Source organism: Euphorbia lathyris, chromosome 5, assembly GCF_963576675.1.
Source record: "Euphorbia lathyris chromosome 5, ddEupLath1.1, whole genome shotgun sequence".
In the NCBI taxonomy this organism is placed as follows: Eukaryota; Viridiplantae; Streptophyta; class Magnoliopsida; order Malpighiales; family Euphorbiaceae; genus Euphorbia; species Euphorbia lathyris.
Window position 1 is genome coordinate 14120861 of NC_088914.1, and position 13164 is coordinate 14134024.

General features: G+C 35.3%; 2 protein-coding genes across 6 annotated transcripts; both read right to left on the reverse strand.

Annotated features, from left to right (window-relative positions):
- Nucleotides 1-340: 340 nt before the first annotated feature.
- Nucleotides 341-5514, reverse strand: LOC136229118 (uncharacterized). Of its 5 annotated transcripts, XR_010688976.1 has the most exons (5): nt 4125-5514; nt 3759-3814; nt 3430-3592; nt 792-1227; nt 341-671 (listed from the first exon to the last, which is right to left on the reverse strand). XR_010688976.1 is itself a non-coding variant. In XM_066017696.1 (3 exons), exons 1-2 carry the CDS (start codon nt 5185-5187, stop codon nt 3780-3782), a joined length of 1098 nt encoding a protein of 365 aa, XP_065873768.1. In that variant the 5' UTR covers nt 5188-5514; the 3' UTR covers nt 2245-3592; nt 3759-3779. The 5 variants fall into 5 exon arrangements, 1 of the variants encoding a protein (XP_065873768.1); XR_010688975.1 differs by lacking the exons at nt 341-671; nt 792-1227 and adding an exon at nt 1662-2136; XR_010688973.1 differs by lacking the exons at nt 341-671; nt 792-1227 and adding an exon at nt 1662-2188.
- A 138-nt stretch (nt 5515-5652) lies between these two features.
- On the reverse strand, nt 5653-8293 carry LOC136229117 (uncharacterized). Its single transcript, XM_066017694.1, has 5 exons — nt 8276-8293; nt 7942-7969; nt 7527-7594; nt 6914-7451; nt 5653-6732 (listed from the first exon to the last, which is right to left on the reverse strand). The coding sequence occupies exons 1-5, from the start codon at nt 8276-8278 to the stop codon at nt 5783-5785; spliced, it is 1587 nt and encodes a 528-aa protein (XP_065873766.1). The 5' UTR covers nt 8279-8293; the 3' UTR covers nt 5653-5782.
- Nucleotides 8294-13164: the final 4871 nt, after the last annotated feature.

Sequence of the window (13164 nt, forward strand, 5' to 3'; positions counted from 1 at the left end):
ATTTACTAATTCTTGTGGTGCTGATAATAGATTTATCCCATTATGTTGTAATATTGTTATATGTTTACCATGTATTAAAAGAATAATGATCTTTCCTTATTTGTTTGTTGATATATTTTATGTTCCTATCAATATTCGTTTTTATTCGCATACATACATCTAGATTCTATACTAGACATATTAATTTATTATGGTCCTCATTTGCTACTACGCTTCTAGACCTTCAAAATTTTAGTATCCTCCATCTCTACAGTGAAAAAATGTGAATGCGAATGTGAATGTGAATGGCACTAGATTCCTACCAATTGGTAGTGGTATGATGCATCATAACAGGCATCTCAAAATAGCTTTACATCATCAGCATCTACAATTGATTCAAAAGTATAACTTAAATATATATTTAGAGTAGGATCAATATGAACAGGCTAATTTACATTCATGCTCCTTTGGCTTTTGGGACTGTAATATATAATGTCGATATAACTTCAATTTGCCATGACATGTTTGTTTTGGCTTTTGGTATGATACGCTCCCCATTGACCGAAAGAGGAAGCTGAAAGCAAGTTTCTAATCTTGCCTCTTTACATTTTGCAGCTCTTTCTTCAGTCCTAAAGAAGAAAGGAGAAGGTATAGTTGGTGATCTTGCTTTGCTTCCATTTGACTTCTTGCGACTGCCGTACAACAAATTTAGCATGATTTAGTAAATGATGTCAGAGAAAGAAACATGAGGATAACCATTTGAGTTGTGGTAAAGTATGAAGAATGATCAAATTCAAATAGCAAGTTCTTACTCTCGGGATAGAGCAGATTTTGAGGTTAGCTTCTTGTTGCTGATCAAGTCCCCAGCCAAACTCTTACTCTTTGGATTGAAATTTGTTCCTGCATAGAACTGTGTTTTGGCAGAAGGCTTTGGGATCTTGGAAGCTTTACTTTGAGTAGATGATTTGGATAATGAAGTCGTCTGCCTTTTATTAATTGGCAAGGACATAGTGTTCTTTTGTAGAGCCACCCCTTCCGTTTCTTCTTCTTCTTCTTCTTCAGGAATGCTAATTTCAGTTTCTACTGCCATTTCTTCTCGAGGAATGGTATAAACAGTGGTTTCAGTCTGTGGAATATTATTATCTGGCATTCCTTCTTCTTCAGGAATAGGAATAGTAGCATTTTGTTGCTTGGCAGGTCTCTCCTTGTGGAGGGCTTCAAAGAGAGCGGTGGTTCGAGAGACAGAACCTGGAGTAAACAGTTGGTGAACTTCCTCCAAATAGGAGATTGAATCCATAATGTTAAAAAGAATGAAAGAAAGGAGAGCCTTGATCCTAAAATAGAGTAAAAGAATAAAAAGAAGGAAGAGATGATGATGTTTTTGTTAAAGTGTTTGATGTAATGGCAAATGAGATTTACTAATTCTTGTGCTGCTGTGCTGATAATAGATTTATCCCATTGTGCTCTAATATTGTTACATGTTTATGATGTAAAATTCTCTTAACAGAGAAACAGAATAATGATCTTTCCTTATTTGTTTGTTGAATATTTTGTGTTCCTATCAATATTCGTTTTTGTTCACATACTGCATGTGAAAGAAGACCATAGGAGTTGATAAATGCTGTTGTTTTTATTAGATCATTTGTTAAGCATAGTAAAAAAAAAATAAAAAAAAAAACCAGTTTCAAGCAATTTTTGTTTTATTTCTCATTTGCTACTACGCCTCTAGGTCGGCCAATATCTACAGTGAAAAGATGTGAATGTGAACTTTACAGTATTGTCTTGCTTTCAACAATACTAGGATATGACTTTTTGTTGCGTGGTCTAGAATGGAATGGAACAAGATTCCTAGCAGTATGATGCATAATAGCTTTACATCATCAGCATTACTAAAGTAGTACATCTTCTTAACCTTGCAAATTTTGTAACTAAATTCCAATACACACTCTAACTTAAACATATAATTAGAGTAGAATCAATATGAATAGGCTAATTACATTCATGGTTCTTTGGCTTTTGGGACTGTAATATATAATCGGATAATGAAGTGATGTGGCAAGGACATGGTGTTCTTTTGTAGAGCCACCTCTTCTCCTTCTTCAGGAATGCTGCTGATTTCAGACATGGAGCCACCTCCAAGGCCAATTATACCAGAACCTGAATCATCAAAAGAAGCACCAATTCGGGTTCCACAGCCGAAAGCAATTTTCTGAGCCAAGTGGAGGGAGTTGAACATAAGCCCTTTCAAATAGAAGTAAGCATTTTTAACCATTTCATCTACCTTTAAATATTAAAATAATACTACATAGAGTCAATATAATTCTCTCCAAAATATTATAAGACACCGTTACTAAATTTTTTTTTCTTCAATTCTCCGGCGGCTTGCTGGGCTCGAGCCCACCCTAACCCCCCTAGTTCCGCCCCTGTCACTAGTTAAGATGATTTTGCCAAAGGACCTTTGACTAAAGGAATTTCTTTGAATCATAGCATTCGAACTTGTTAAAGTGTTTGATGTAATGTGAAATGAGATTTACTAATTCTTGTGGTGCTGATAACAGATTTAATCCCGTTATGCTGTAATATTGTTATATGTTTATGATGTAAAATTCACTTAACAGAGAAACAGAGTAATGATCTTTCCATATTTCAGTATCCTTTCAATAATACTAGGATATGTCTTTTTGTTGTGTGCTCTAGAATTGTCTTAAAGCACTATAGCAATGCTTCTTTGGCCTGAAATGTGATCTAAGAAGTTACAATCATTTCATCTTCATTATCATTAAGTCATAGTCATTTTCTTCATTAGTTTAGAATATATACAAATTCATATACTAATCATTTCAAATGTTCATGCATAACTTTTGTTGTTGTTTTACTCTAAATCTTCTGCTTTAAACATTTTTCACATCCCATTTTCATGTTGATGGTGTCTAAGCAATTTCCTGATAAAAACATCATTACTATTAATCTATTTTTTAGTCAAATCCTCTCTATGATGCATAATGGCAGAGTTTGATCCTGCAATAGGAAGGATGTTTGGAGGCTAATCTATTACAAGGCTTTATTTATGAGAAGCATATAGGTTGGTTGTTTTAAGTGATTTTTAAATGTCACATCTAGGGACATATTTAGGGATTGAGAGATTATCTTCGGAATATTTCAGGTTGATCTACATATAAAGTTTTAACTTCTTAGATAAAAATACTATAGTACCTCTCTCTATCAGTGAATCATGGATCCATGCATCAAAACTTCATTGTATTAATATATAAAATTTCATTGTATTAACATCCAAATAAAAAGAAGAAATATTTGGGATTCAAAACTTGGACATGTATGTGATAAACAATGTAAAAAGAACAAAAACATCCTCCAGTGGCTCATTTTCTTTCTGAACCCAAAACAATCCGGGGGCCTAGAACACCACCAACAAAACTCAGAAGAACTTACATAGCTTGAATGTCTGGGACAAAATCAACAGGCACCGTCCGGGCCAAAATCAAGAGGCAGCAGGCTTTCTGGGTCTTCAAGTTGTGATTGAGATGCTGTTAGCTTGGCCTTCTTGTAACTCCTTGAACTTTTTAGAATTTCATCCAGCGTCATGCCAGAAGGGCTGCTTAAGTCAGAAAAAAGTACGCAGTTAACCGATAGTGATCATGAGGGAAAAGTATAGAAATAAACTTCCATGTAAAATGAAGCAGATTAAAGATTATCTATGTCTAGAGTCCGCTCCGAGCAAGCAGCAGTAAGAAGGAAGTCATCATTCTTTTCTCACTTACATAGGTTTCGTAAGACTTTTTCTACCCCCCCTCTTCTCTTTTCCAGCTGCAAGATCCTGTGACAGTTTCAATTCATATTAGAGAGAGATACACTAATAGAGAGAAATAAACTTCAGCATACGAGCCAATGAAATAGAGAGAGATATGTTAATAGAGCCATACGCTATCAGTTCAAAGCAATTCGTGTTTCAAGGAGTCCTTTGAACCCGATGTACCAACAAATAACAGTTTTAAGATATTGGAATGAATATGCACACAACCATTCATATATGACAAGACATGAGAATACAAAAGCAAAATGATCAACAAGTGATGTCACTTTTCATCCATCCGAATAGTGAGAAGATAATAAATTTTTAAATTTACCACTTTGTGATGAGTCATAATCTGCATTGCTTTCTCCATCCGAATAGTCAGAAGACAATGAAGCATCTGATGGGGTTCTGGTGCTGGCATCTGAATTACTATATTCATTAGAAGAAGCCTCACCACTACTATCATCCTTGAATATCGAACCTGATACTCCTAATAAGCTCCTTACTTGTTTCGAGCTATTCACAACTTCCCCATTCTTAATTGCAGAAGCTTTTCTGCCCACTTTATGATTGTGGTCTTCAAGTGAATGATGCCCATTAACTCTTGTTCTTAGTAACTGTATGTTTTTAGAGCTTTCCAGCTTGGGTTCAGCCTTTTTACTCTTTAAACCATTGACAGCTCCAGCAGGCTTGGCATCATTGGATCGCGGAGCTTCTTCAGGGACAGAATAATCCTTGTGAGACTTGCTAGACACCATAGGTTTTGCCACTGTATCAGAAACTTCTGAAGGCTCTTTGTTCGGCTGAAGTGTTGTTTTTCCAGAATTTGCTTTTGTAAATGAAACTTGAACTTCTACAGGGCTAGAGTTTCCAGTATGAGGCTTTGCTCCTAAACCATGATTGCTATTTAACATCAGAGGGGTTTTTGAGTCAGATGGAGGACTATCAGAATGTGCATCATGACCATCAGAATATGCACCATGCTTCTTATTCTTCTTCCTGTTCTTAGCTTTCACTGTACCATTATCAACATTTGTTTTAGTTGCTTCATCAACAAGCACCTCAGCAGAACCTACAGTGTCAAGATCTTGCTTTCTAGGCGCAAAATAATCATTAAAGTTGACACCCTTACTTTGGCAGGGAACATCCACATTGTCGGTAACTTCATTTCCACCACCACTTATAGAGGGGCTCCCGTTGATAACAGCTTCAGGGCACCTCTTCTTACTGTTGCTTTCCAGTTTTTGTGCTAGAACTTCCGCAGATTGAATGCCTCCGTCATTTTCAGCTGTAGTATCTTTTCCACAGTCCAAAAATGATCCAATTAAATGATTTGTGCTGCCTGTATTTGCCAGAGAAGCTTGTTTTGTCACTTCAGATGATGAATACAACATATTGTTGGGAATTTTTCTTGATTGCGACAATTTAACGGAAGCAATAAAACAATTTTATTGAATTTATGAGGTTTACAAGAGGGTGTTCTCTAGAAACTTTCTAGAGTTACAATGAGATAAAACAAAAATAATACACTCCGGTGTTTCCCGAAAATATCCCGAAATAATTATCTTTACTATTTTTATTTCTCCCCAAAATAATTAGACTACCCTCTAAATAAACTCTCAAAATTCACAAAGCACAATTGTGCCTCCTCTCACTACATTTTGGTTCTACCCTAACTCCCTTTCTCTTCCTATATTTCCCACTCTCTTCTTATTTTTCTCTATTTTGCCACAATGCATCCATCCTTAGCTTTTATAAGCCAAGGATCACCTCCTCAATTAATTGTGCCAGCAACTTGTTGCTGGCACAATTAATTGATACATTGACCACCAAATTCGGTGGTCAATGTTCAAACTTTTTTATTATTATTATTTTAATAATATAAATTACATAAACAATCCCTCCTTAATACAAATTATAAAACTAGTCCCTCATTAATTGAAACTTCACAATAATTCCTTAATTGTTTTAAATTAATAGTTAATTTTCTCAACACATATCCCCTACGTTATTCTTAGCAGTATTCTCATTTTGTTCCAATGATTGTGGAAGTTTTACATCTGAATTTTGCTTCTTTCTTGATTTTTTTCTTGATTTCCCATGCATACTATCAGTATCCACTTGATCTTTTACCATCTGCTGGACCGATTCCACCACATTCTGAATCACACCATTAATTTCCTCATCAGTGGTCACCACATTCTGAATCACATCATTAATTTCCTCATCAGTGGCCACCCCATTCAGAATCACATCATTAATTTCCTCATTAGTGGCCAGAGAAGTACTCATTGTATCCGTCTCTTTCCGTACCTCTTGAAGCCTAGTGCTCTCCTCTTTACAAAAAGTATCACTGAGGTGATCTCCATTCGCAATTTTCTGAGTTTTGGTAGGAGATATGCTGCTTATAAAGCCTTTCACATGTTCAGTAGCAGATGTCGGTGGTGTTACACTCACTAAATCATGTGTGTTTTTCGACCTCTTTCTTTTCTTGGATAACTTTGGTGGATCCACAGTTTCACTAGTTTCAAGCAATTTTGAACCCACAATCGCTTCTTTAGCTTTTGAGCATAGATCATACTGAGCATATATTTCGTATTTTTCTGATGATGCAGTTTTAGAAGAAATCTCCACTGAAAATTCTCTCTCTTCAACTCTGTCATTCTGACCAGAAACATGACTTTGGTGTTCTGCTCCATCATTCTGATTAGAAGCATGATTTTGTTTATCTTTATGGATCTCATTCTCATGCCTTGAAATTTTGTTCTCTTTCTCAGCCTTATTAGATGCTTGGACCTTGATACAAGAATTTTTCTCTGCAAAAATAGCAGGACGATTCTTTGAAGCTCTCTTTCTATTGATATTTGATGCAATTACTGCTCCAGAGGCTTCATGACCACCTTCCACATTACCAGCCTCTTTGTTCCTCGTACCAATTTCTATAAAAATAAAAAATATAAATAAATAACAAACAAAATCAAGAATAGATGCTTCTTGTTACTAATTTTTGCTTTCCATTCATAGTAATGATGGAAAATGGATAGGAGGGAAGAAAACAATAATCTGATACAAGAACAGAGCATGTAAGGTTGTGTTTTCAATACCATCCACTGCACTTACCTAGTGAAGAGGGTCTTAAGTTTATTTCTTGGGCAGGATTGCCCTGCTTATCTTTTGGATAGATTGCATCAGGCTCAGGCTCAGAACTCATTACATCTTGAATATGTTGTCCAGATGCAACTGCTGCAGCAGGATTTTCACCCAAATAGGACGAGTTATTATGCGTCCCAAAATGCTCAATCCCAACATTTGTCATAGTACAAGGAACTACAGAAGTTTCTTGATTAAAAGTTTTTGCTGATTTCTTTTCCCCTTTCCTGTTCTCATTGCTTGGACTAACCGATTGCAAATGAACAGCCTTTGGAGCACCAATGGATGAACCATCTAAAGTGGCATTTCTTGTATGCTGTTTGTCAAATGGAGATTTCCGAGGGATTGTTGAATGTTCAGCAACCAATGTTCCATCATCTTTCAGTAAATCTTCATCACCCTTTTCTGTCTGCTTAATTTCACGCCTTCTCTTGGCTGCAGGTTTTGATTTTGGATTGTCTTCCAATGATTGATCTCGTAGCACATCAACACTATACCAAAGAAAGAGCTGCAAAACGCATAGAGGCAAGGTTAGAAACTCGCTTTCAGCTTCCTCCTTCAGTCAATGGGGAGCGAATCATACCGAAAGCCAAAAAAATTCTGCCATGGAGATGACAAAGCAGCTAAAATACCAGTTACTTCCATTGCTGCCTAACAGAGGAAAAACAAAAAATGAAAACTAACATTGTTACAAATTGAAGTTATATACAGTCCTAAAAGCCAAAGGATCATCAATGTAATTAATCTGTTCATATTGATTCTAACTCTAAATATATATTTAGCATATAGTGTCTACTGGAATTTACTTACAAAATTTGGAATGTAACATTGTTAAGTTTGACTGATAGTAAGACCAAAAATAAATTTTAATATTATATTTGATACTAACATTATGATTTTCCAAAGTATAAATATCAGGTGAATTAGCATATTAACTCAATGTCTTAACTGCAAATGAACATCATGTCTAGTATTAGTAAGTTAAAAAATTAACCTACCAATTAAATGCATATAGACAGCAGGATCCTGTAAAGGTTGTCCAAAATCTTTAGACAGTATAATTGGTGTGAAAATAGGTTTGGAAGCATGTAAGCTAACATCTGCTAAAAGTTCCAATTCGAGAAATAGTAATACCATAAACAATTCTTGCACCAAAACCTTTAATTTTAAAATTCTGCATATAATGCTTTAATGTAATCAAATTCTAAAATAATAGTTACTGTCAAAATAAAATACTGTGATCAACATGCAATAACATAATTGTTATTTAAGACCTTCACAATGTTGTATAAAAAGAGAATGGATAGATCATCATATTCTTTGGCAACTGACCATTTTGCGATTCCGGGGCTGGCGCAGTCTGTGGTTAGAAGCAGATTCGAGTTACATGATTGACGCTTTAAACATGTTTCTTGGAGGTCACATAGTTTTCTTCTTTGTCTCTTTTTGTTAAGCAAAATGAAATGAGAAGATAGTAGAGTTGTAAAAGCGTTGGCTCGACATGGTCTCTCAGCTACTGAGTCCTTTTTCACAAATAATTATAGGGATAGGATTGATTAAATTTTTATATTATATGTGGGAATCCAATCCAAACATATTATGTAAGCACAACTCTCATCTTCCACTCTTAAAAGGGCAAGTTCTAGCCAACAACTATGGCAAGGGTCTTGACATAGGTATCAATAATCTCATCTCTGAGAGTAGTACCTTTCAAATTCTTTACAACCACAAGCATTTCAGGAATTTGGTTCCAGCAATATAAGACACACTTACGGTGAAGAAGTGAGGAAGTCCAGGTTTGAGTGGCAAAGAAGCGTGAAAAAAAGAACCCCGAAGGATGCGGAGTTGACATCACAGGATAGGGGACGGAGAGCACCAAAAATGCATATAGCCGTAGAGACTTTGGCTTTTAAGAAGCTAGAAAACAATAGAAATTAACACATTCTAAGAAAGGAAACTTAGAGACCCATGAATAACTTATATTGTTAATACAGACTTCATTCATGATAAAATCTGCCTCATAACTTCAAACACAATAACCCGATCACCCTTGTTTCAATTTCTACTGGTTCAGCAACAAATCATGATAATAAGAGCATAGAAAAAAGTCCAGCAAAAATAGATTCAGAGCATTAGGTGTTTGTATATATGTGAGAGGCAGTTGATTAGTTGCTAATCCAAAGCTAGAGCGATTGCAATAACAGTTCACAGATACAGGTAACAAGAAACTCAAACCTCCCATGTTCTTCCAGAACATAGATCATTGAAGGAACCTAAATCCACTTCACAAAAAACACTCAACATCTCAACCGAGAATTGAACCCATAAGTTGGAGGCAAATTTCCTAAGTGGAGTCGGGAAGTAACTAGCTCAAAACTAAAATTAGGACATAAGACCAGGAAAATGAACATCTAATTGACAATATGCCTATTGAACTATACCAGCAAATTGCATTAGTAGGAGAGATTATGTAGCTACAATTATATGTGTTTTCAATTCCTTGTAAGTTCTTTATATCCTCTCAACTAGCAGAAAAAACAATTCATCTTCAAGTATTGTGAGATCAAACAGCGTGCTAAGTTTCTATGATCATATATCCAAAACTACATCTGAGATATAGATTAGTTATCTTAGGAACTAATTAGTGCATCTATTTATTAAATGTCATAAATACCACAATCAAAAGGTAAAACACTAGTTGAAGTTGTCCAATAAAAATGACAAATTATACATATTGGGAGCGGGACAGAACAAGGTTGGATTATTTTTCATCTTCAACCATATGGGACAAATTAGTAGTGCTGCAATTGGCTTCTTTCAATTCCCTGCCACCTGTCCGATCCGATTCAAAATTTATAGGAATAAAGGCCTGATTCCTGAGCCACCACCCATACGTTCATGATCAATAATTTTTCCTCCTACAAGTTCTAATCTAGCTAGTAGTATATATAGCTTTGGATTGTGCAAGTGTAACAATTAGCAACAGTATTCTGTCTCCACTTTGTCAAGCAGGACACAATACACAAGAAAGAGAGTTTATGGTGATAGATAAATTTCGATAATGTGTAGTATTTATTATTATGTTTAAATGTTGTTTTAACTTGAAATGTGTACAATAACGATTTGAACTCCCCACTACTTAGTTTACTAGTTTTTTATAACATGAAAAAGGTTAGCAACTTCTATAATTACCTTTGACACACCTAACAAAAAAAATGTAGCCGGCAAGTGAAGAAAGAAGGAACAACAAACCCAGTAAAACCCAAGAAGCGGAAACACAATAAAAGATGAAAGGTGAAGATAGATTGTTCTACCCTGCAATATAAATCACAACACATAACCTATAAGAATGAAAAAGGGAAGAGAAAGAGAGTAGCAAGAGCATCAGTATACACAACAAACACAAAAGGACTCATTCCACCAGAAATAGCAGTCTTAGCCAGTATAGTAAGTCCAATAGTGCAACCTTCCATTATCACCATTATCACAAATGGCAATGCTTCTCCCTATCTTTGAACTTATCACAACCACCATTTTCTCTTCTACCTTCAAAATAATACATGTAGCTAATACTAATAATACCCTTCATTTTCTGATATTTATGGTGAAAAGAAAAGGTGACATCAACACAAAGATAGTTACCCTTTTAATAGTAGCTTACAATTAAATAGTCCCAAAACTTAGTCCAAACTTGGGCAGAGTTACCAACAAACCCAAAGCACATGAAATGCACTTTCAGGGTTTTCCAACTAATAAAATATCCTTACTTAGATAAAGATATCCAGCTTTCAAGTATTTGAAGTTGTGCATCCTAAAGCCACATCAATCATGGCATGGCAAAGACTTGTAATATGAAAAGTACAATTTATATTACTTTTTTAAAGAAAGAGTTCCTTCATCTGTACAATGATCTATCTTTTCAGCTACTTAAATTATTATACAATTTGAAAATTATTCTTATAAAACACACAAGTCAAAGAAAGAAACTGAATCCGCACGTTCCTTTCTAGCATTCTGAGTTCCTTTCTAATAGCAGAGATTATTTTAACTTCTCCCCAAGGAATCATAGTATCGTTATCATGAATTTTGACTATGGCAACTCAGATTGATATCAAAATTGGATTAGCATTTATCAAATGTGTTTGGTTCTGAGCTTCAACTGACAGCTAATAAGAAGATTGAATCCCAATTTCCCAAGTTAAACAGCTAATAAGAGAAGAAGAATTGCACCTTAGGGCTTAGATGTCCGTTTGCCTTCTGTTGGTAGTGATGATCGACGAAGGCGAGGTGGAGATTAGAGATTGAGAAGGAATCAAGCAAAGTATGGAAAATGCAAATGAAGATTTCAACTTAGCAGTGTTGATTTGAGCCAATAAACCACTTGAGCACATTTAGAAGGCCAATGTGTATTAACTAGTGAGATATTTCTAAAGTTTAAGGGACCAAATAGATAATCTAGAAAATTGACACTTAATACATAAAAATCACAAAATGAAAATGTTAATATATTTATTAAAATATCAATTCAACAATTCAATAACTATTTTTGTGCTTTAACCCAACCCTAACAAAAACATCCTCCTCTAGTGGCTCACTTTCTTTCTAGAACACCACCAACAAAACTCAGACTGTCTGGGACAAAATCAAGAGGCAGCAGGGCATGCTTGACTATCCAGGACACATATGGTTAAGAGGCTTCCTGGGTCTTCAGTGCAAGATGCAGGCATGTATGCAATACTAAATTCTATGATGCAGTAAAAGATAGATATTAGCAACTTCCAATTTGTACTAACTGGATTCTCATTATTGTAGATTCTCTGCTGATCTGCCAAAAGAGAGGAATTTCTGGGCTTGTAATATTAGACGAACCCTGAAGCTCATCATCCCTGAAGCTCTAGAAGGAGTAAACATATATATGTATGGTTGTACACCAGCCTAGGTAAGGTAATGATTGTTCATAATGGCTTGTACTAAATGTACATAATCTACATGAAAACGAAAAAATGAATACTAATTCATAATATCTATCTATACATTAGTCAGGATGTTTGATGATTTGATACTTGTGGCCAAACTGGATCAGTAAAGAAAGTCGCAGGCCTAGGGATAACTGTACCAGAGCGGGCGAATCCACCTGATTACTTCATTGACATTTTAGAAGGAATAGTAAAAACCAAGCTCAGGGGGTCATGAACTATACAAACAGCTTCCAATTAGATGGATGCTTCAAAGTGCTGAGGGATTAGGAGCATCAACAAGTGATTCGCCTGCTACCCCGAGAATCTCAATATTTTGCTGGAGAGTTTTGGCAGGATATGAAGACTCATGTTGAAGTCAAGAAAGATAAACTTAATAGCAATTTTTCTAATTCAGCTCATTCAACTCCCGGAATCATTTACCAATACAAATACTTTCTAGGGAGGTATGTCTGATTTTTGCTCTTTTCTATTCATATGACCTTTGGCAAACAACGTCTACGAGAATCAATCTATGGACACATACACATACACTGCCATTGCAGTTTGTAAGTTATAATCAATCTATTAATTCTAGTATAAAACTACATACCTCATGCAAAAGGGTCAATAGCGCTAAAAGATGATTAAGGTAAAAGGATACTATCAAGAGATGATTTGTGCTGCCTATAGTTGCCAGAATGTCTTAGTTTTTTTTTTGTTTTTTTTTTAAATGAAAAGGATTCATTTAATCGGATTGTCTAGTTGGTACTTGCTCTCTTCTTATAACGAGCTTCAAAGAAAGCTTTCTTTTCAGCAACAGAACCAGGCTTAGAAATTTGTTTAGCTTCTTCTACGTAGCGATTGTGGGAAAAACTTGACCACTTTCCCCAGTCTAAAGATTCTGACATAAATCTTCCAAAAGTGACTGATTCGGAAAGGGCCCGAAAAGTCAGGTCACCCTGTAAATAGAATAGGTCGCTAATAGAATCAACAAAACCTAGAAACCCTAAAGATGTATGTATGATTAATCAATAAGCTATTGTTATACTAAGTTTCCTATAATCAAATTTTTAAGAGATACAATCAAACCAAACCAAACCAAACCAAGGGCTGCAAAGAATCAAGAACAAGAACGAATAATAATTTCCCCAACCATTAAACCCTAACAGATGAATTAAACCCTAACGGATGAATTGAAACCCTAACAGATGAATTAAACCCTAACGGATGAATTGAAATTGAAAATAGAAACACACCTGTTTC

What these genes read in the sequence shown, in the direction of transcription:
- LOC136229118 (XM_066017696.1), bottom strand. Translation starts at nt 5,187, where the DNA reads ATGTTGTATTCATCATCTGAAGTGACAAAACAAGCTTCTCTGGCAAAT. An exon ending in TTATGACTCATCACAAAGTG is followed by an intron (nt 3,815 to 4,124) that starts GTAAATTTAAAA and finishes AAACTGTCACAG; the next exon opens with GATCTTGCAGCTGGAAAAGA.
- LOC136229117 (XM_066017694.1), bottom strand. An exon ending in CAGAATTTTTTTGGCTTTCG is followed by an intron (nt 7,452 to 7,526) that starts GTATGATTCGCT and finishes TGCGTTTTGCAG; the next exon opens with CTCTTTCTTTGGTATAGTGT. An exon ending in CTTAAGACCCTCTTCACTAG is followed by an intron (nt 6,733 to 6,913) that starts GTAAGTGCAGTG and finishes TTATTTTTATAG; the next exon opens with AAATTGGTACGAGGAACAAA.